The sequence below is a fragment of the Pleurodeles waltl genome, chromosome 3_1 (genome assembly GCF_031143425.1).
Source record: "Pleurodeles waltl isolate 20211129_DDA chromosome 3_1, aPleWal1.hap1.20221129, whole genome shotgun sequence".
Classification (NCBI taxonomy): domain Eukaryota; kingdom Metazoa; phylum Chordata; class Amphibia; order Caudata; family Salamandridae; genus Pleurodeles; species Pleurodeles waltl.
Window position 1 is genome coordinate 964,482,524 of NC_090440.1, and position 23,037 is coordinate 964,505,560.

At 42.8% G+C, this 23,037-nt stretch overlaps 1 protein-coding gene across 2 annotated transcripts in view; it reads left to right on the plus strand.

Annotated features, from left to right (window-relative positions):
- The window catches only part of LOC138284826 (mucin-2-like), a 283,362-nt gene extending 260,739 nt beyond the window's left edge, over nt 1-22,623 (plus strand). For both annotated transcript variants that reach the window (XM_069224011.1, XM_069224012.1), the window contains exon 4: nt 17,192-22,623. In XM_069224011.1, coding sequence (XP_069080112.1) covers nt 17,192-21,204 — 4,013 coding nt within the window. In that variant the 3' untranslated portion in view covers nt 21,205-22,623. The remainder of the gene's footprint in view (nt 1-17,191) is intronic.
- The last annotated feature ends 414 nt before the right edge of the window (nt 22,624-23,037 follow it).

A 23,037-nucleotide genomic window follows, 5' to 3' on the forward strand; every position in this document is an offset into this window, starting at 1 on the left:
CTGTAATAATAGTGAATTTGCTTAAACATGCATCTGATTTGTGACTACGGTAAATGGCCACCAATGTATACGCAAACTAAAAATGATGAATAAAATGTTTATGTTAGATTCAATTAAGCTTAAATTAACGTTCGTATTGATTAAACTGTATTGAAATTTTTCATATGCCTTAAGTTAGCATGAGCTGCAGTTTAGTTGCTCAGCTCTCATATTAAATGCATTTTTCTGTTTTTCCAGTGTGCTGACTCGCAAAGGGCCATGACCCTGCAAATGTTATTTTTCTTCAAACTTGGAAGATGAATGTATCTTTGGAATTCCATTCTAAGGCGCATTTTTTGGTGCCCTGGAATAAATGTTTAAACATATTGAAACATGTGTAGATTAATGTTATGTACAAGGTCACTTAGACCGGTGAACGACGAAAACTGCTGACCAAAGAACGTGCCAAGAGATGCCAAAGGATGAAGAAACTCCGGATGTGCCACCTCCTAAGACGTCAATTATGTAGACCAATCAAAATGTGATTAACTAATGTGGGGTGACAATTGGGATTACCTAATGTTTAATTTGATAGGTTAAAGATAGTGGGGTATAGTAAGTGTCCAATAGAATTTTGGGGGAATGTACTACGAAAAAGGGATAAAAACCCATGTCACAGAAGGGTCATTAGAACTAGGTAGGGAATGCTATTGACTTTATCCAGAAACTCTGTCACTCTCTTTGGTGACTTGAGATGTATTAAAACCATCTTTATCCATAACTGCCCATTCTTACACTTCTCCTTCTTATGAGGGAAGTGTCCCCTATGCCCTTTGTTGAGTCCTGACTGATGGCGTTTTGACTGATGCCCTGAGGACGAAGACTGATCCTGAGTGCTGACCTAATCCTTGGAGGGTAATTATAACAATGCAATTTGTAATTTGTCTGTTTGCTTTTCCTTTCTAGGTACCAACTGCTCATTTTATTAGAGACCATAGTTAGATGTTTTTTTTCCAAATTGGTGTTCTAAATTGTTTTGCATGAACCCCAACATGCTAATGCTAATCAGTGGTTAGGACAGGGGTTCACTTAAACTGACGCAAATCGACAAACGACTGACATTATGCTATGTTGAATTGAAGTGTGTTAAAAATTCTGTTATCTTGATCTATGCTTATGCCGTGTTATGTTCTAATATTTGGGATTCTCGCATTAATGAAATCTTATCACAGTTGCCATATCGTAACTATGCTATTATGCTTTTTGGTATTGAGATTGACTCTTTTGCTTGTAGATTGTAATCAATAGGGTATAAAAAACATAAAATCCTATTAAAGGTGTGGTTATTCATGGCTGAAAGGTCATGGTTGCGTCGCTAATTTTGATTAATGTCTTTTACCAAAGTGAAGTGTATTGTTGTGGTGAATATTGATGACATTATTAATATATTGATTGATATATTGATCAGCTATCTCGTCCTACGGTGTCTCTCAACTGGGTCACAAGATTCATTGGCCTAAAACAAGTCCTAATGTGTAATGAATTAACATAAAAGGACGCGTTAGCAGTTCTGGTAGCAGAGCAACGGTTAGGCCCTTTAGGGCCCTAGGACGGAGAATCATTGTTTAAGTTGTTTTTCTGTGATAATGCAAATCGGAGGTATGATGGGTTTCTAAGTTCACCATGACTTTCCCGGGATCTCAGAGCCTGCCTAAGTGAGTTGGGAATGTTCTCGGCGTCATAGCGTGTGTGGTATAGGGTTTTTTGCGCTTGCTCAGCAGGTGATTGTGCAATCTGTGTGTATTAGGCCAGGTAAATGTTGTTTGAGTAGGAGTAGGCATACTCCACAGTATGAGAGTAGGGAAGTAGGTGTACTTCACATAAGTTTGGCGCTTTGTGCTAAAAAATTATCCACGTGGTTGGTTGTTTATGTATGGACCTGTTGTGGTCTAAGACTCCGGAGTATGTTGACAAGTGTAGGAGACCCTTGGGTTTATGTTGTAATCTGTACGTTTAGTAGGTCAATCGGGCGTGGTTGACAAGTCGAGTGTGAATTGAAATACATGTGTGAAACCTTCGATGGAGATTTGGCAAGTTCTAAAGTGCACTAGGACAACCATTGACAAGTCGAGAGTAGAATTTACGGGTCGAATTCTGCTTGCGTATGCGGGGACTGAGAATGAGAGAGTAGCGGCCGAGGCTTCAAGTGAAATCTCTGTAAAGTTCTAAAGCAAATGTGTTACCCTTCCTGTAGTAAACCGGCAGATTTGTGTTGTTGTTAAAAGTGCTCGCAGTAATTTTGCATTAGTTTGTGTGAATCCAGTGAGGGGCGGACGAGCCGCAAGACTTTGTCAGCTACAGTGTGTGAGTGTGAAGTCAGTAGTGCTGCGCTGAGATAGGTCAGTTGCCGAGAGGGGTCGCGCACGGATTGGCTGCCGTCCGTGAGAGGCAATAGGTTGAGAGAGGTGGGTGAAGTGTGTCCTGGAAACTAAGTCACTTTCTGATTAAAACCAAATAAGAAAAATCACAAAATGAATTTTGTCAAAGCATTTAAGAGCACTCTGAAAGGAGACGCGTATATTATGGCAACTGATGGGGAGCCTACACCGCCTGAGGGTACTCTAGCTAACCTAGATATGGAAGAAAAGGGTGTTGCGCCTTGTCTATGGATGAAACAATGGCATAAATTAACAGAATAAGAGGGATGTCTAGCGTTCCCAGAACACGGGACATTCAATCCGAAGGTGCTAGAGAACTTAAGGTGGATGTTATGTACACAAAAAACACCTCTCAGGCCAGCTCAATATGAGGCTTTAGCGATTTGGGACTTGATGGCTCTTAAACATAGACAAGAAAGGTTTCAGAGAAGGTTGAAAAGGGCAGAAAAATCCTATGCAGAAGCTAGGTGGGATAACGAGAACAAAATGTGGAGACGAGGGATTGTTTACGGATTAAAATTGTTCCCCGTCATAGCTCAAGGAGAAGAGTCACAGGGAAAGAAAGCCTCCTGTAAAACAGATAACGACTCTAGTAAGTCTCAAGAGAATAAGAGACCTGGGGAAGAGGAAGACGGTTCAGACGATGAGGAATTCATGGACCGATTATTACATGGCCGCCGCCACCTTATGTGGTGAGCGACAGTGTTCCAAGCACTAGCATGGGTCCTGGGAACCAGACGCAGGAAAAGGGAGTTGCTGATACGGTACAGACTAGTGATATGACTTCGATACAGAATGGTGTCAGTGTACCCACTGCGCCAGACATGCAGATACAGTTGCAACCTCCACCGCAGATACAGAGAATCTACCCAGACGTTCCAGTACTAGAGACTACTACAAATCTAATAGTGCCGCCAGACCCGATATATATGAAATCAAAGTTAGTGCAGATTGAGTCAACTCCAAAATTGTTATCCCAGCCGCAACCACAATTAATACCAGGGTATAACCCAGTGGCTGGTCCTCCATTAGTACCTGTCCCGGGTGCTTTGGAACAGACCTATGGGGTTAGTGCTCCACGGAGTTTGGGACCAGGTCAGACACCTGCTGCCATATCATTGCCAATTACTGTCGGTCCACCAGTGCCATTGTATGCTCAAGGCAAATCTGGTGCATGTGATCAGGGAGTAATGACCCAAGATGTAATAAGAGGAGGGCCCATAGGAACTCCCCAGATAATGGCCCCAGGAGAACAAGCAGTCTAAAAGCCGAGGTCCATAATAGACCTTAGCCCAGCAGGAGCACCCTTGGAAGCAATGCGTCAAGCAGGACAATGGGTTTTAACTCCACAGACGATGAGTACGAACGCCTCACAGTCGCCAATGATACATGCAGGGAATATTTCCCTGCAGGGTTTTACGGTGCAACAGCTGAACGAATGGTTAGAAAAGACTTATACTTCGCAAAAGACCACAGTGACTGCAGCGGAACCGGAAAAGGTAGGGCAAAATGAATACCTAAATTTTGTAAGACTAGGACTGGAAGCTGCTGAATTAGTGGAAGGTACAATGGGGGTAAACAGATTGGAGTCATACACTGAAGCAGAATTGAGATACCTGTGCCCCAAGATTACTAAAGAAGTGGGCAAGGTGCACCAGAGATTAGTGAACCTGGCAGAAAAGTACTATATTGATATCGAAAACACTAAACATTTGAAAAGAAGCTACAGATTAGACTTTGATTCAAAAGATTTTGAGCACATGAGGTCTGCGGGAATTAAGGCACATTTAAAAGAATTACTGCAAAGTGCGCATATTTGGGGTGCATTGAAAAAAGGGGAAGGCAGATGGGCAAAGAAAAGAGATAAAGAAAAGAGTGACAGTCCGGGGTCGAATCAAGCCAAGGCCTCACCCGATACAGAATCAGTAAAAATATTACCAATGAGAGAAACATCTGGTGGTGTCTTAGTCCATGTACCGTGGACCAGAGGAGACATCCTATCTTTTACCAATGATTATCCCCGATTGAGAGAGAAACTGATCAAGTGGTATCAGCAAACCGATAGGTTTGTGAAACTTGCAAAGTGTCTCTGGGAAGACTTCAAAACTTTGTTCGAGATCATTGTTCCGCCATGATTTGTGGCTCGAGTGCAAGAGAGGGGTAGATTGGCCGACAAAGGAGCCGGCAAGGGATAAGGTGACCGGAGCACCCTCTGAAGAGGTAATGAAGTACTATCATAAGGTGATTGAGTTTTTGAAACAAAAGGTGTCGCCAAAGGTGACTGATTGGCAGAAGATTGACCGGACCTCACAAGAGGTTAAAGAATCAATACATACTTACTATGAGAGGTTGCTAAAGGCATTCAAACACTACAGTGGTACTTAGACTATTGAGCCGAAGGACATGAACATCTTGTGTTTAGATTCGTCGAAGGGCTAAGACCAGAGGTTAGCCAGATGATTAAGAATCACTTGATTTGTTGGCAAGCAAAACTGATTGATGAAGTGTTGCAGTATGCGAAATACTGTAGTGATGAGATTGAGTTAAAGCAGAAAAAGCTGAAAGAGAAAGTGATGGTGATGCAGATAAGGGCTGCACAGGCAAGAATACAGGGAAACGGAGTCCAGCAGATGATACAGCAGCAGCCGCAAATGAATGGTGTGTTTCAGGCACAACCGCGAGGCCGAGGTCGAGGTCTTGTGAATCGCGGTTCAGACTTGAATACCGTTGTGGTTCAAAATGACATACAAGGGGCGAAAAATATGTCACCATGTCACGCGTGCGGGGGCGTGGGGCACTGGAAACGGGAGTGCCCGAATGTGGTGCAGGATGGTGTTGTTCAGCAAAGCACTAATGTCGGTACATTGCAAAATGTGAGAGGTCCAAAACTGAGACATCAAAACCTGAATTTTCAAACCTGGTACAGATGCAAGGGGCACAGCCCATGCAGCAGATGCAAATGCCACGTTTCCAGCCAGCGCAAATGCAAAAAGTACAACAGCAGGTTCCCACGGTACCTAGACAGCAAATGCAATTACCAATGGCTCCGATGGGACAGCAACAGGTGACGCTTCCTCAACAGGTCACGGGTCAGGTTATGAGTCAAAATAATACAGTACAGCAATTCCCATTACGAGGTGAAAATGGCATGAATGGAGAATGGTCAGATGATAGCTCAGATAGTGAAGAATGCAGGCTCGCAGGATCTCTAGAAGTAGATCAAAGAGGACCCTATGTAGAAGGGAAGGTGATGGGTCACAAGGTTTCATTCCTGGTCGATACCGGAGCTACACGCTCTACAGTCAGAAGTGCAGAGGTTCCAAAACTACCACTTTCAGGGCGTACTATAAGGGTGGTCGGAGTAGCAAATCAGTATCTGACAAATCCGATTACAGATCCAGTGCAAGTTGAGATCGGCAACTTCCAGGGGCTACATAGGTTCGTGGTCTGTAATTCAAGTCCAGTATCCCTAGTGGGAAGGGACTTATTGTGCAAGACAAAATGTTCGATTACCTGTACCAATGATGGAATCAAAGTGCAGACAAATAGCGAAGTAGAGGGAGACGAAGGTCAGTTTTCAGAAGAAGAGACAGGGATGACAAATGAGGATTATCCGTTGATTACCTTGTTCCCAATGCTTACAATGATTGACCTACCTGTCGAACTACAGGGAACAGTAACAGAGAAAGTCTGGGACCTGACAGGAAAGGAAGTGGGACTAATAAAAGGCGTGGAACCAGTTAAAGTACAAGTAAAGCCAAATGCAGTGTTTCCCCAGGTGCCTCAATATCATATGGTACAAGATGTTCTTATTAAAGTGTCACAAATAATTGCAGATTTTTTGAGACAGGGAGTCCTGAAGGAAGTTTTGAGCAGTCCGAGCAATTCACCGATAATGGTTCTGAAAAATCCTTGTGGGAAACTCCGAACTGTGCAGGATTTGAGGAAAATAAATGAGATTGTGGTCAAATGTTGCCCCGTAGTGCCCAATCCAGCAGTGATCATGTTTCAGGTCCCATGTGATGCTGAGTGGTTCACCGTTATAGACCTGTCACAGGCATTCTTTTCGATACCTCTTCATGAGGACAGTCAGTTTTTGTTCAGTTTAAAATTCCTGGATAAGGTGTACAGTTGGTGCAGAATTCCTCAAGGGTTTTCTGAATCACCGTCTATCTTCAATCAGATATTGAAAAAGGACTTAGAATCCTTAGTGCTGCCTTTTAATTCGACTTCAGTGCAGTACATCGACGATTTGCTGATTGCATCCAAAACAAGAGATAACTGTAAATACGATACAATTGCTTTACTGAATCATTTGGGAAAGAATGGACACAAGGTGTCACCCAAGAAGCTGCAGTACTGTCAGAAAGAGGTGAAATACTTAGGGCATTTAATCGAAAGAGGGTCCAGGAGAATATCAAAAGAAAGGATAACAGCCATATTGCAAATGAACCCTCCAACAACAAAAAGGGATGTCAGGATGTTTCTGGGAATGGTGGGCTACTGTCGCCAGTGGATACCCAACTTCTCAATCATCTCGAAACCTTTGATAAAACTGACAGGCAAAGAAATCAAGGATGAGCCATATACCATAGCTTTATCAAAAGAAGAGCTTGAGTCATTTATGGAGCTGAGAGAGTGCATGTGCAGGACACCAGCGTTAGGTATGCCTGACTATACAAAGCCTTTTCTACTGTTTTGTCATGAACGTGATGCTTGTTCTTTGTCTGTTTCGACACAGGTCCATGGAGGTGCAAATCGCCCTGTAGCGTATTTTTCAGCTACCTTGGACCCCGTCGCAGCAGCCTTACCAGGTTTTTTGCGCGCAGTTGCAGCAGTTGGTCAGAGCCTTACACAGTGCAAAGGCATAGTCATGGGGTATCCACTAACTGTAATGGTTCCGCATTCAGTTGAAATTTTGTTGACTCGAACTAAAACTCAGCACATGACAAATGCTCGTCTTACTAAATATGAGACAATCATACTGGGGTCACCTAATGTCTCACTAAAACGATGTACTGTGTTGAACCCGGCAACTCTACTTCCTGCTGAGAATACTGAAATTAATAATGAGAAAGAATTTGAGCACGATTGTCTTGAGTTAACAGAATTATGTACCAAACCACGACCATATATTCAAGACACACAGCTGAAAGAAAATGATTGCATCATGTTTGTCGATGGATCTTGTTTGAGAGATTCTGTCGGAACACTGAGGGCTGGTTACGCTGTATGTACCATAGCTGGTATCATTGAAGCTTCCTGGCTCAGGAAAGTGTTTTCCTCACAAGTGGCAGAATTGATTGCCCTTACTAAGGCATGCCACGCAGCTGTGAATCTGAGAGTCACTATCTATACTGACAGCAGATATGGATTCGGAATTGTACATGATTTTGGCCAACTGTGGTCACAGAGAGGCTTCATGACCTCTTCTCGTTCTCCTGTGAAAAATGGTGAACAAATAAAGGATTTGTTACATGCAATTCAGTTACCTCTTGAAATTGCCGTGGTGAAATGCAATGCTCATGTTAAGTCACAAGACTTTGTGTCAATGGGATACGGTTATGCAGATCAAGTCGCAAGGTTTTGCGCATTGAACTGTATATCGTTCAAGGAACAGTGGGAATTGTTACCGCAAACTGAAAATGACACGTGTTTGAACCTTGCATTAAGGGTGGTGGATAGCCTAGATGAGTTAAAAACATTACAGGGTCGTGCTAGCAAAGAGGAAAAACGTTCCTGGCAGAGAATGCAATGTGTACAAAGAGCTGATGATTTATGGGTTTCAGAGGAGGGGAAATTAGTCTTGCCAAATAGCCTTCTGTCACAATTTGGCCGGCTTTATCATGGACAGGCTCACCTCGGGAGAGATGCAATGATCGGGTCATTTAAAATCGATTGGTTCAACCCAAAATTCAGACATGCCGCAGAGGTTACCTGTCACAGGTGCATCGTCTATCAACTGATGAATGCTGGAAAAGGATCTGTGGTAACTTTGAGACACATAGGGAGAGCTGGTGGTCCATTCAGCAAAATGCAAATGGACTTCATTGAAATGCCTGTTTGTGGAGGATTGAAGTACGTGTTGGTGATTGTGTGTGTTTTCAGTCACTGGATCGAAGCCTACCCCACACGTAGAAATGACAGCCTCATGCAAAGCTGCTACTTAGAGAATTGATACCAAGGTTCGAGTTTCCGGTCTCCATAGAATCAGATAGGGGCAGACACTTCGACAATGAGGTGATTAAACTTCTGTGTGCCGCACTAGACATCGAACAAATGTTGCATTGTAGCTACCGCCCTGAAGCATCAGGACTAGTAGAGCAAATGAATGGTACTCTGAAATCAAGAATGGCAAAGATGTGCCCAACTACCAATATGAAATGGCCAGATGCATTGCCCTTAGTGCTGATGTCAATGAGGAACACTCCTGATAAGAAAACAGGACTATCACCCCATGAGATCCTCATCGGTAGAGCTATGAGGTTGCCAGCAGTACCTGCAAATGCTCTAGTGAATATCACAGATGATATGGTGTTGGACTACTGCAAAGGTTTGGCTGACGTGATTCGCTCTTTCTCTCACCAGGTAGAGGCTAACACATTGCCACCGATTGGAGATCCAGGTCACACCCTACAGGCCGGTGACTGGGTGGTTGTCAAGAAGCACGTGAGAAAGTCATGTTTAGAGCCACGTTGGAAAGGGCCATATCAAGTAATCTTGACAACAACCACTGCTGTGAAATGTGCAGGCGTTCCAAATTGGATACATGCCAGTCACACAAAGAAGGTAACGTGCCCAACTGACGAGGAACTTGAAGTGACCGGCACAACAGTTCCAGAAGGAGAAGTCTCAGGGCCAGAAAACAGCCAAGAAGGAACTGAGACTGCAGAAGAGCCCACTGAGAACAGCCTTGTCCCTCAAACAGTGAGTGAATTTGAGAGAGGTGACAGAGTGCCTATCTCAGTAGAGGTGGCAGGAGAACTAAGACAAGGAGAGGTTCTCCCAGAAGTAGACGGATACGGGTTAGAACTTGAACCCGTTACAGATCCAGATGAAGAAGAAGAAGGAGAAATAATAGATCGAGATCCAAGTACTCCGGCATCCCCTGAGCCAGTTGCAGTTCCATCAAGCGAAAACACCATATCACAAGAGGAGGGTGCTGTCCAGCGTCCTGAAAAGACACATCGAAAAAAGACACATAAGGGTGATAACTGGCCAGAGAAACCACTCTTAAGAATAAGAAACATACCAGATGAAACAATAATAGAGGAGATCAATACATCCCGGGTGGAAGACCTAAGTGAAGGAGAACAGCAAGGTGAACGAAGGCTGAAAAGAAAAAGAGTTGCAAACAGAAGATATACAGGTCCTGAATGGGTGTATGCTACAACATCTGAATGGCAACAAGAATTCCTAGCATTCTGTTTTGATCGAGAAGTACCAGGCCAATACTACGGTACTTGAACAGATTCAAAGAAAAAAAAACACCTGGTCAAAAATCGAAATTGAAAACTGAGAGAAGAGACTTCTAGATTACCGAATGTGACATTAGAAACCGGATTTGACTTGAGAAACCTGATTAAGACAAGCTGCTACCCTGATTTGACAAAAGGGATCCTGGTGCGAGTGAAAACGCTGTAAATACACGCAGAGAGCAAGAAAAAAAAAAAAGGTTCTAAATCATCCTCTAATCGATTGTTACTCTGCTATCTGATTCTATACAGACATGGCTTATAATAGAGGTAGTAACAAGGGGAGTAAGGTGTGTGGTTGGTTAAGCCTTATAATAGGTATTGTGTGCGCAATAATAATTGTGGGTGTGATTGTGGGAATGCCGTGGTTGGAGAAAAAGACTATTAACGCTTCTTCAAAACCTGAAACTACAACACTAACACCATGGGAGAAGTTTGAGCAGGATGCAAGACACATGCATGAGGGAACTAATTCAAAGGGGGAACTTTCTACTAATGTCTGCTATCGCTTGCTGAATGAGTATGTAGAGACTATGGATGCGAAAGATTATGGCGGTCATTCTGACCCTGGCAGTAAAAACCGCCAGGGCCGGGGACTGCGGGAGCACCGCCAACAGGCTGGCGGTGCTCCCTTGGGCATTCTGACCGCGGCGGTACAGCCGCGGTCAGAAACGGAAAACCGGCGGTGTACCGCCGGTTTTCCGCTGCCCAGGGGAATCCTCCATGGCGGCGCAGCTTGCTGCGCCGCCATGGGGATTCCGGCCGCCATCCTGTTCCTGGCGGTTTTGGCCGCCAGTAACAGGATGGCGGTATGGGGTGTCGTGGGGCCCCTGGGGGCCCCTGCAGTGCCCATGCCAATGGCATGGGCACTGCAGGGGCCCCCGTAAGAGGGCCCCACCAAGATTTTCAGTGTCTGCCATGCAGACACTGAAAATCGCAACGGGTGCTACTGCACCCGTCGCACCCCTTCCACTCCGCCGGCTCCATTCGGAGCCGGCATCCTCATGGAAGGGTGTTTCCCGCTGGGCTGGCGGGCGGCCTTCTGGCGGTCGCCCGCCAGCCCAGAGGGAAACCCAGAATACCTGCGGCGGTCTTTTGACCGCACAGCGGTATTCTGGCGGTTCCCGTTTGGCTGGCGGCGCCCGCCGCCAGCCAAAGTTGGAATCACTGCCTATGTGTGTACAAAGATTCCTTCATCTGTACAAGAAGGAGTTACCTATCATAGCCTTCCGCTAACCTACGGGATAAGTTGTAGCTTGCTACTAACCAGATTCTATAATCAAGAGCATGTGCAATACTTTTATTCAAATCTGGATGTTGTGTTTTCTTTTGTGCCTGTGATTGAATTCCTAAATAAGCTAGCTAAGGAACATGATATAAAAATAGTTAGAGGATTCTTTGAGCCGACGCTTACATTTGGAACTGCTTATGCACATCGCAATAATCTGACTTGCTTACTATCACCTGTAGAGAAAATCTTTTTAGATCACACTGACGATAGACGCAAAGCTTTGAAAGAAAGATTAGAAAAAGGGCTAGAGAAACGTACGTTCGCAAATGATTATGCTTACACTGCAATTAAAACACAAGGCAAATTAGCTATAGATGCATTACATGTAGGTAGGCTTTGTATATATAGGCCAAAATCTGAGCAGGACAATTTGTTTGTGGGAACAAGTGAATGCAGACATGTGTTTTTGTTTCAGAGTAAGTGGACATTTATGCTGAATGGACAAGATCCAGCGATCCCTGGGATCTATTACATATGTGGATTTAATGCTTATTACCGTCTCCTTAAGGGATGGTATGGGACATGTTATTTGGGAATAGTTTTCCCAAAGATTTACCAAATTGATGACTTAAAACAAATACCAAAAATGTCTAAATTACAACATCCTAGACAAAAACGAGAATCAGTGGCTGCTGTCATTGGTGATATATTTGGAGCTATAATCCCTTCAGTAGGGGTTATCTTGAATTCTATGAAGATCCAAAAGTTGTCTACTATTGTGGATAACATGCTGACAAATTTTACAGGGGCTATACTCCTGATGGATACTGAACTTGCTGCAGAAAGAGCTATGACTCTTCAAAATCGGCTTGCTTTAGACATTCTTTTAGCAAAAAGTGGAGGGGTCTGCAAGATGCTCAACGAGCGCCATTGCTGCTCGTTCATTCCAGACAATAGTAAAAAGATTAGAAGTATGCTTACTAACCTAACTAGAGCTAGTGCAGATTTGAAGGATTTGAAGGAACCCGGAGTTTGGGACAAATTCGGAAAGGGCATTGCCAGAGTAGGGAGCTGGTTTACCAACATTTGGAATGGGGTACTTGCAAAAATACTAATGGGTCTATTAATTGTTCTGGCCTGTCTATTAGGAGTATGGGGGGCATGCAAAATCAATGATAAAATTAAAAGAAATTGGACTAAAAGAACCAGGAGAAATGAAGAAAGTGAAGGAGAGAAAATGTTCAATGAAATTTGGGAAAGTTCACCAAAGAGACAAGATGTTGAAATGCGCATTATGCGTAAAGTGAAAAATTAAAGTGAGGGGTTAAGAGAGAGGTTTGTGTGATGACGAGCGTCATCAGAGGAGGGACTGAGAGAGCGTAGATTTATATAACCTATACTAGAATAGAATATCTATATTAATGTGTGACGATATTGCAGAGAAACAGTAATAATAGCGAATTTGCTTAAACATGCATCTGATTTGTGACTACGGTAAATGGCCACCAATGTATACGCAAACTAAAAATTATGAATAAAATGTTTATGTTAGATTCAATTAAGCTTAAATTAACGTTCGTATTGATGAAACTGTATTGAAATTTTTCGTAAGCCTTAAGTTAGCATGAGCTGCAGTTTAGTTGCTCAGCTCTCATATTAAATGCATTTTTCTGTTTTTCCAGTGTGCTGACTCGCAAAGGGCCATGACCCTGCAAATGTTCTTTTTCTTCAAACTTGGAAGATGAATGTATCTTTGTGATTCTGTTCTCAGGCGCATTTTTTGATGCCCTGGAATAAATGTTTAAACATATTGAAACAAGTGTAGATTAATGTTATGTACAAGGTCACTTAGACCGGTGAACGACGAAAACTGCTGACCAAAGAACGTGCCAAGAGATGCCAAAGGATGAAGAAACTCCGAATGTGCCACCTCCGAAGACGTCAATTATGGAGACCAATCAAAATGTGATGAACTTATGTGGGGTGACAATTGGGATTACCTAATGTTTAATTTGATAGGTTAAAGATAGTGGGGTATAGTAAGTGTCCAATAGAATTTTGGGGGAATGTACTACGAAAAAGGGATAAAAACCCATGTCACAGAAGGGTCATTAGAACTAGGTAGGGAATGCTATTGACTTTATCCAGAAACTCTGTCACTCTGTTTGGTGACTTGAGATTTATTAAAACCATCTTTATCCATAGACTGCCCATTCTTACACTTCTCCTCCTTATGAGGGAAGTGTCCCCTATGCCCTTTAGTTGAGTCCTGATTGATGGCGTTTTGACTGATGCCCTGAAGACGAAGACTGATCCTGAGTGCTGACCTAATCCTTGGAGGGTAATTATGACAATGCAATTTGCAATTTGTCTGTTTGCTTTTCCTTTCTAGGTACCAACTGCTCACTTTATTAGAGACCATAGTTAGATGTTTTTTTCCAAATTGGTGTTCTAAATTGTTTTGCATGAAGCCCAACATGCTAATGCTAATCAGTGGTTAGGACAGGTGTTCACTTAAACTGATGCAAATAGACATACGACTGACATTATGCTATGTTGATTTGACGTGTGTTCAGAATTCTGTTATCTTGATCTATGCTTACACCGAGTTATGTTCTAATATTTGGGATTCTCGCATTAATGAAATCTTATCACAGTTGCCATATCGTAACTATGCTATTATTCTTTTTGGTATTGAGATTGACTCTTTTGCTCGTAGATTGTAATCAATAGGGAATAAAATACATAAAATCCTATTAAAGGTGTGGTTATTCATGGCTGAAAGGTCATGGTTGCGTCGCTAATTTTGATTAATGTCTTTTACCAAAGTGAAGTGTATTGTTGTGGTGAATATTGATGACATTATTAATATATTGATTGATATATTGATCAGCTATCTCGTCCTACTGTGTCTCTCAACTGGGTCACAAGATTCACTGGCCTAAAACGAGTCCTGATGTGTAATAAATTAACATAAAAGGACGCGTTAGCAGTTCTGGTAGCAGAGCGACGGTTAGGCCCTTTAGGGCCCTAGGACGGAGAATCATTGTTTAAGTTGTTTTTCTGTGATAATGCAAATCGGAGGTATGATGGGTTTCTAAGTTCACCATGACTTTCCCGGGATATCGGAGCCTGCCTAAGGTAGTTGGGAATGTTCTCGGCGTCATAGCGTGTGTGGTATAGGTTTTTTTTGTGCTTGCTCAGCAGGTGATTGTGAAATCTGTGTGTATTAGGCCAGGTAAATGTTGTTTTAGTAGGAGTAGGCATACTCCACAGTATGAGAGTAGGGAAGTAGGTGTACTTCACATAAGTGTGGCGCTTTGTGCTAAAAAATTATCCACGTGGTTGGTTGTTTATGTACGGACCTGTCGTGGTCTAAGACTCCGGAGTATGTTGACAAGTGTAGGAGACACTTGGGTTTATGTTGTAATTTGTACGGTGTTAGCACTGCTAATAAGAACCTCCAGCAGCAACCTTCTCCTCACATCAACAATAATCTCCTTGTGGCCTCTGCTATCTCAAAGCACCAGCAGAGGCTCTTTGTGTGGAGTTGGACTGAGAGAATGTAATCCCTTCACTGAGCTGAACCTGGTCGGTGTAGTTGACCTGCGCCCCATCGCTTTGTGCTTTTTGGCACTATTTTTATCTGAAAATGTAAACATTCATAATTCTGGTTCTAATGATTGAATTTTATTTTATTTCCTACATTTGTTTCTCTATTTTCCCTAAATTAGTTGAGGAGCTTTCTTGTGTTGTATTTTCACTTTATTGCTGTTTGAGAGCTGCATAGAAAGTTTACAAGTTGCCTTTAGTTTAAGTTAAGCCTGAATGTTTTTTGTTGCAAGCTACCAGAGGGTTAAGAACATTTTTTTGTTTACCCTGACAAGGAGTATGCTTATCACTTAAGTCAGGTTCTCACCCCTCTCAACTTATAGCCCAATTTCTTACAATCCATAAACCGATATAGTGGCTACTTGAACTGCTAGCCTTGATATAAATCAATATGTGTTATGTATGAGGCAATTTAATTTTGGCCTGTCTGTCTCCTATACTTTATAGACTTTATAGACACAGAACACATATACTTGCCTTTTGCACTGAAGGGTTTCTTAGGCAACCAATGACAGTAGCAGCCAAATTTACTCTCCTATCTTTGATTGAAGACAGCAGATAGTGATAGTAGAACCTTGATTTGAAAGTGGAGACTGACAGAAAGACAATAAGTGTGCCCTGTGATTGAAGGCCTCAGGCATGGTGCCTCTCTGGTGGGAAAGGATGACTTTAACAAACATGTCATATGTAAAAGAAGCAAGCAGTTTGGATAGTTTTTGATAAAGTCAAAAGTGTCTGAGAAAGGATTTTTTCCCCTCATATGTGAATGCTAAAGTGCACACCGTTTATTTACGTGGGTTGTAGTTTTCCCGATGGAGAAGCTGTTCATGGTTTATCATTGGGAAAGCACTCTTGCCCCAGATACTTCCAATGCACATACAGTTGGAATGTCTGCCCTATTTAGAATGGCTCTTTCAATGCCATTTCTTCTGGCTTGGGTCTGCCATGTACATCATTGCAATCCCGAATAGGAAAGGTGCAGAAATGCACGCCAAGTGATTAGGAAACACTTCACAACACATCATGAACACTAGTATTTGAGGGTAGGGGTGGTTCATCCTAAAGAGCAGAAGAACCTCGCCCCCGAATGCTGCAAGTGTAGCAGGCAAACACTTATAAATAAAATGGCATAATAATGCCTTTTTATTTTGCCACCATCTTGCGCTGTATACAGTGCGAGCGTGAGGGCAAGGGGGGACTGCATCCTGCAATTGCAGGATCACTGCTACCCCTTTCAGTGCACATGACGGTTTGTCCGACTGTCTTGGTACGGCCACCCCAACATGCGCACTGTAGACCCAGCAGCCCCAGAGCTGTCAAACAGCCAGGGGTTTCTGGCATAGGCTTCCAGCCTCAAAATGAGCACTGGATTAGCCAGCTCCACAGAATCCTTAAGCTGCTCTCATGCTGAAACAGCATGAGAACACCTCCAGGATTAGTTGGATTCACATTCCACTGAGCATGAAGGAAGTCCTTCCATTCCTGCTCGTGGACACCAGGGAAGCCACGTATATCGTGAGTCTACTGCCATTGTGCCCCACCATATTAGAGTCATGCTAGCCCCCACTGTTTGAGGGGCTGTCTTAGCAAAAGGTCCACCAAACTTGCTGTCACTAGTTTTCTTTTTTACAGATGCAGCTCATATTATGGAGACAGACACCACTTTTGGGGTAAAAAATATCAGTCTGCCAAAATATGAATATCATGCATCACTGAGGGGACCCTTCCATGATTACAAGATTTTTCATAAAATACATAACTTTTAGGTACCCTGCACAGTTCTGATGCACATAAATGGGCCACTTTCATACCTAATACCCTGCTCTAACCGCCACATTCAAACTCACACTATGATGAAACAGGCAACAGAGTGAGCATATGGCTTCCTATATGGCAAGTGGCAGAGGTCATTCACAGGAATGAGAAGATTTTTTTTTTCTAGAGTCATGGTACTTTTATCCTCTATGAGTGTTTTAAAATCCAAAGTTGTTTTTTTTTTTTTGTTTTTTTACGAGCAATACTACTTTCAACTGATAATAGTCCCACTTGTATTTTGATAGTTGGTGACATAAAGAAATAGTCTATGGGGGTTATTTCAACTTTGGAGGAGGTGTTAATCCATCCCAAAAGTGACGGTAAAGTGACGGATATACCACCAGCCGTATTACGAGTCCATTATATCCTATGGAACTCGTAATACGGCTGGTGGTATATCTGTCACTTTACCGTCACTTTTGGGACGGATTAACACCTCCTCCAAAGTTGTAGTAACCCCCTATATCTTTTGGACACATTTGCTCTGTTTCACATTGCCCGGGATCTGAAAAAAGATGCATTTGGCTTACTTTTTTTACAGACATTTTCATGGATAGTTCTGTATGCTGGTACATTTAAGAATATTTTGCTATAATGCGAATGATCCTTTTATTTATTTTATGTTTGTCTTTCCCTTTCAGATCCGAACAGTACTCCACTTACTCCTATACCTTCTGCATCTGTGCAAACAATGACCACGCCAGAACCAACTACAACAACAAAGCCAGTACCAACAAAAACACCAGTGGTAACAACAACTACAACAATAAACCCAATAACAACCACACCGCTGCCACTGGTTACAAGTGCCATATCATCACCACTACCTAAACTTACAACAACAGCATCTACACGTGAGACAAGCACAACTGTTTCACCACAGCATTTAAAATCTACACCTGTGTCAACAACAACAGCAACAGTTAAACAAATGTCATTACCAATAAGTACAACAGAGGCAACCACATCATTAGCAATCACAACAACACCATCAGAACCCAACATATCAACACCACCACCAATGACAACCACAATAACCCTACCATCTGGGCCAACCACTAAGTCATCGGCACTGCCTGAGCTTACAACAACAATACCACCAACCCTAAGTGCAACTATGATATCAGCATCTGAGTCAACAACTACTATTTCATCACAATTGGGGCCAACTACTACATTAATATCAAAAGTGTCTACTGCAGCACCACCACCAAACTTTCAGCCAACAACTACAGCAGCAGCTCCAGAGCCACGCAAAACATTAAGTCCACCAACTGACATTAACAATACATCAGCAGTACTGCTTGTGTCGAAAATCACATCAGTAGTACTGTCACAGGAAATAACTACAGCACCAGTATCTGAACGTCAGCCACAAACTACAGCAGCACCATCCCCTAAGCAAACTTCTATATCAGTACCACCACTGGACCAAACAACTACAATATCACCAGCATCATCCAAACTAACCATGACATCACCACCTCAACCACCATCTAAGCCTACCACAGCACAGCCGCTACAGACAACAACAACCACAGTAGCACCCCCTCCTGAGCCCATCACCTCATTACCATCACCTAGACAAATGACTAGAATGACAGAAGAAGCCACAACGAACGAACCTGAAGATAGTGGTGAGCCTCATACAACAGAAGAGCAAGTCACAACACATGAACCCGAAGGTAGCGTTGAACCTGATACAACAGAAATGCAAGTCACAACAGGGGGGTCAGAAAGTGGTAGTAAGCCTGATATAACAGAAATGTCAGTAGCAACACCCAAGCCAGAAAATGGGGATGCCTCTGACACAATAAAAGCACAAGTCACAGCACATGAGCCAAAAAGTAGTGGTGAGCCTGGTACAACAGAAGAACAAGCCAAAACACACGAACCTGAAGGTAGTAGTGAACCTGATACAACAGAAGAACAAGTCATAACATCTGCACCCAAAGGTAGTGGGGAAACTGACACAACAGAAGAGCAAGTCACAACACATGAACCCGAAGTTAGCGGTGAACCTGTTACAACAGAAATGCAAGTTACAACAAGGGGGTCAGAAAGAGGTAGTAAGCCTGATATAACAGAAATGCCAATAGCAACACCCAAGCCAGAAAATGGGGATGCCCCTGACACAATAAAAGTACAAGTCACAACACATGAGCCAAAAAGTAGTGGTGAGCCTGGTACAACTGAAGAGCAAGTCACAACATCTGAACTCGATGGTAGTGGTGAACCTAATTCAACAGAAGAACAAACCACAACATCTGAACCGAAAGATAGTGGTGAGCCTGTTACAACCGATGATCAAGTCACACTATCTGAGCACAAAGGTAGGGTTGAACCTGATACAACAGAAGAGCAAGTCACAACATCTGAACCTGAAGGTAGTGGGGAACCTGACACAACAGAAGAGCAGGTCACAACAAATGAACCCGAAGGTAGCGGTGAACCTCATACAATAAAAGCACAAGTCACAGCACATGAGCCAAAAAGTAGTGGTGAGCCTGGTACAACAGAAGAGCAAGCCAAAACATCCGAACCTGAAGGTAGTGGTGAACCTGATACAACAGAAGAACAAGTCATAACACCTGCACCCAAAGGCAGTGGTAAGTCTGATACAACAGATGATCAAGTCACAACCTCTGAACACAAAGGTAGAGTTCAACCTGATACAACAGAAGTGCAAGTCACAACATCTGATCCCGAAGGTAGTGGGGAACCTGACACAACAGAAGAGCAAGTCACAACACATGAACCCGAAGGTAGCGGTGAACCTCATACAATAAAAGCACAAGTCACAGCACATGAGCCAAAAAGTAGTGGTGAGCCTGGTACAACAGAAGAGCCGGCCAAAACATCCGAACCTGAAGGTAGTGGTGAGCCTGATACAACAGAAGAACAAGTCACAACATCTGAACCTAAAGGTACAGCTGAGCCAGATACAACAGGTCATCATGTCACAACATCTGAAGACAAAGGTATCATTGAACCTGATACCTCAGAAGAGAAAGCCACAACATCTGAACCCGAAGGTAGTGGGGAAACAAATACACCAGACGAGCAGGTCACAACATCTGACCCCGAAGGTAGTGGTGAGCTTGGGCAAACAGAAGAGCAAGTCACAACACATGAACCCGAAGGTAGCGGTGAACCTGATACAACAGAAATGCAAGTCACATCAAGGGGGTCAGAAAGAGGTAGTAAATCTGATATAACAGAAATGCCAGTAGGAACACCCAAGCCAGAAAATGGGGATGCCCCTGACACAATAAAAGTACAAGTCATAACACATGAGCCAAAAAGTAGTGGTGAGCCTGGTACAACTGAAGAGCAAGTCACAACATCTGAACTCAATGGTAGTGGTGAACCTGATTCAACAGAAGAACACGTCACAACATCTGAACCGAAAGATAGTGGTGAGCCTGTTACACCAGATGATCAAGTCACACCATCTGAGCACAAAGATAGAGTTGAACCTGATACAACAGAAGAGCAAGTCACAACATCTGAACCTGAAGGTAGTGGGGAACCTGACACATCAGAAGAGCAAGTCACAACAAATGAACCCGAAGGTAGCGGTGAACCTGATACAATAAAAGCACAAGTCACAACACATGAGACAAAAAGTAGTGGTGAGCCTGGTACAACAGAAGAGCAAGCCAAAACATCCAAACCTGAAGGTAGTGGTGAGCCTGATACAACAGAAGAACAAGTCACAACATCTGAACCTAAAGGTACAGCTGAGCCGGATTCAACAGGTCATCATGTCACAACATCTGAAGACGAAGGTAACATTGAACCTGATACCTCAGAAGAGAAAGCCACAACATCTGAACCCGAAGGTAGTGGGGAAACAAATACACCAGAAGAGCAGTTCACAACATCTGACCCCGAAGGTAGTGGTGAGCTTGGTACAACAGAAGAGCAAGTCACAACACATGAACCCGAAGGTAGCGGTGAACCTGATACAACAGAAATGCAAGTCACAACAAGGGGGTCAGAAAGAGGTAGTAAACCTGATATAACAGAAGTGCCAGTAGGAACACCCAAGCCAGAAAATGGGGATGCCCCTGACACAATAAAAGTACAAGTCACAACACATGAGCCAAAAAGTAGTGGTGAGCCTGGTACAACTGAAGAGCAAGTCACAACATCTGAACTTGATGGTAGTGGTGAACCTGATTCAACAGAAGAACAAGTCACAACATCTGAACCGAAAAATATTGGTGAGCCTGGTACAACAGATGATCAAGTCACACCATCTGAGCACAAACGTAGTGTTGAACCTTATACAACAGAAGAGCAAGTTGCAACATCTGAACCTGAAGGTAGTGGGGAACCTGACACATCAGAAGAGCAAGTCACAACAAATGAACCCGAAGGAAGCGGTGAACGAGACACAATAAAAGCACAAGTCACAACACATGAGACAAAAAGTAGTGGTGAGTCTGGTACAACAGAAGAGCAAGCCAAAACATCCGAACCTGAAGGTAGTGGTGAACCTGATTCAACAGAAGAACAAGTCAGAACATCTGAACCCGAAGGTAGTGGGGAAACTAATACACCAGAAGAGCAGGTCACAACGTCTCACCCCGAAGGTAGTGGTGAGCTTGATACAACAGAAGAGCGAGCCACAACATCTGAACCCTAAGGTAATGGTGAGCTTGATACAACAGAAGATCAGGTCATAACATCTGTACCCAAAGGTAGTGGTGCGCGGGATACAAATTAAGTCACAACACAGGCAATTGCAGCATCTGTACCCAATGGTAATGGTGAGCTGAATACAAATTAAGTAACAACACAGGTAATTGCAGCACTTTGTATTGAAGGTTCAGGGAGCCATGATCATTCAGGAGATATTTTTATTGATTGTCTGGATTTGGAGGTAATTGATATTAAACTTGTACCCCCTTGAAATAATCCAGCCACTGCTATACCCCACTCTACAGATTTACAGTTCATAGTAACTGAAAGGTTATATTAATTAGAAGACACGTTTACGAGGAAGATGCTTTGGAAAACAATACCAGTCCTTGCTTTCAGTACCCACTTTTCAACAAGCTTGCAGCATATACATTCTCTTTGCTCACTCAGAAACAATGAATACACCAGAACAAATCTCAGAGTGCCTTAAGCAAACCAACCCTATTTCCATATTTTATCATTAAAAGCTGCAGAATTTCTTCGGTACATATTACAGTGTAAATTAGTGCGGCAAATCTAAGGAGCTGTTGAGCAACTATGTGCTGAAATTAGTATTTAAGAGTAAACTGTTTGATAACATTTGTCTTCTAACAAACAATACCTACCAACTGGCATATTGGTTTCGCATCAATAAAACCTCAGGACTGTATCATCATTGCCTTAATATCAATAGAAATATCTGCCCACAGTCACCTCACATTTTCACCAGTAATGCCTAGAAAGCAGCACCTCATCTTTTCATCCACACAACCTAAGTATTGCCATCTCTTCTTCTCAGAAACAATACCCACCTGCAATTACCTCTGAGTTTCACTAATAATACCCATCACCATTGACTCGGCATCTCATCAACAAGCACCAAAGTACACCTACTCAAAATACTAACAAATAGGAACACCACCCTCTTGCCAGCAATATTTATAAACAAATGCATGCCCTTCTCATCAGCAATATCTACTGACCATCTCATCGCCTTCTCACAAAAGAATTATCAGAACCCTTGCTTTTCAATCTGCAAAACTTCCAACAGATACCTCAATGTCTCACCATCGGTACTGACCAATGGGCATCAAGTCTTTTCAACTGCAAGATACATCATTATAGATCCTAGTTGCTCAGTTTCCTGGAACAAGTAACCTGGAAGGAGAATTCATGCCAAAAAGCCTTCTCTATAGCAATTGCATGGAACTGTTGAGCACAGGTGTCTAGGAGGACTCGAGTCACCTAATTCACATCATTATGAAGTTCCTGGGAATGTTCCTAGGAATATGACTTTTGATATGATTCCTTATATCTTTGTTTTGGTTTTGTGTTATTTTTTCGTGTGAACTGCAAATAAGAAATAAATGTCACATTGGGATGACCTCTCTCTCTCTTCGTGAAACATGAACAGAAAATTCCTTAATTATGCATTTCTGTCACAGCAACCCAGTGATTTTTGTTCCCTTTCTAAGTGATTGACATCCATCCTTTGCCTTTTGCAATCTGTTCTCTGTCATTCACCTCTGTTAAACGAAGAGGGTGTTAATGAGGTATACATACTATAAGAATTGCAAGACATGCTGAACCACAATTGAATACAAACCAACTTGATGTTTTGTACACATTGATGTATGTAGTAAGTACCCATATGTTTTTCTTGGTATCTGAAAAGATTATTAAATATTACGCATAAGTATGTTCATAATAGCTATACAGTAAGATGCTAACAGACATCATCAAACAACCCTCCTTGTAATGCCCTGACAAACAAAATGATTTTAGGTTGAGCCTGCAA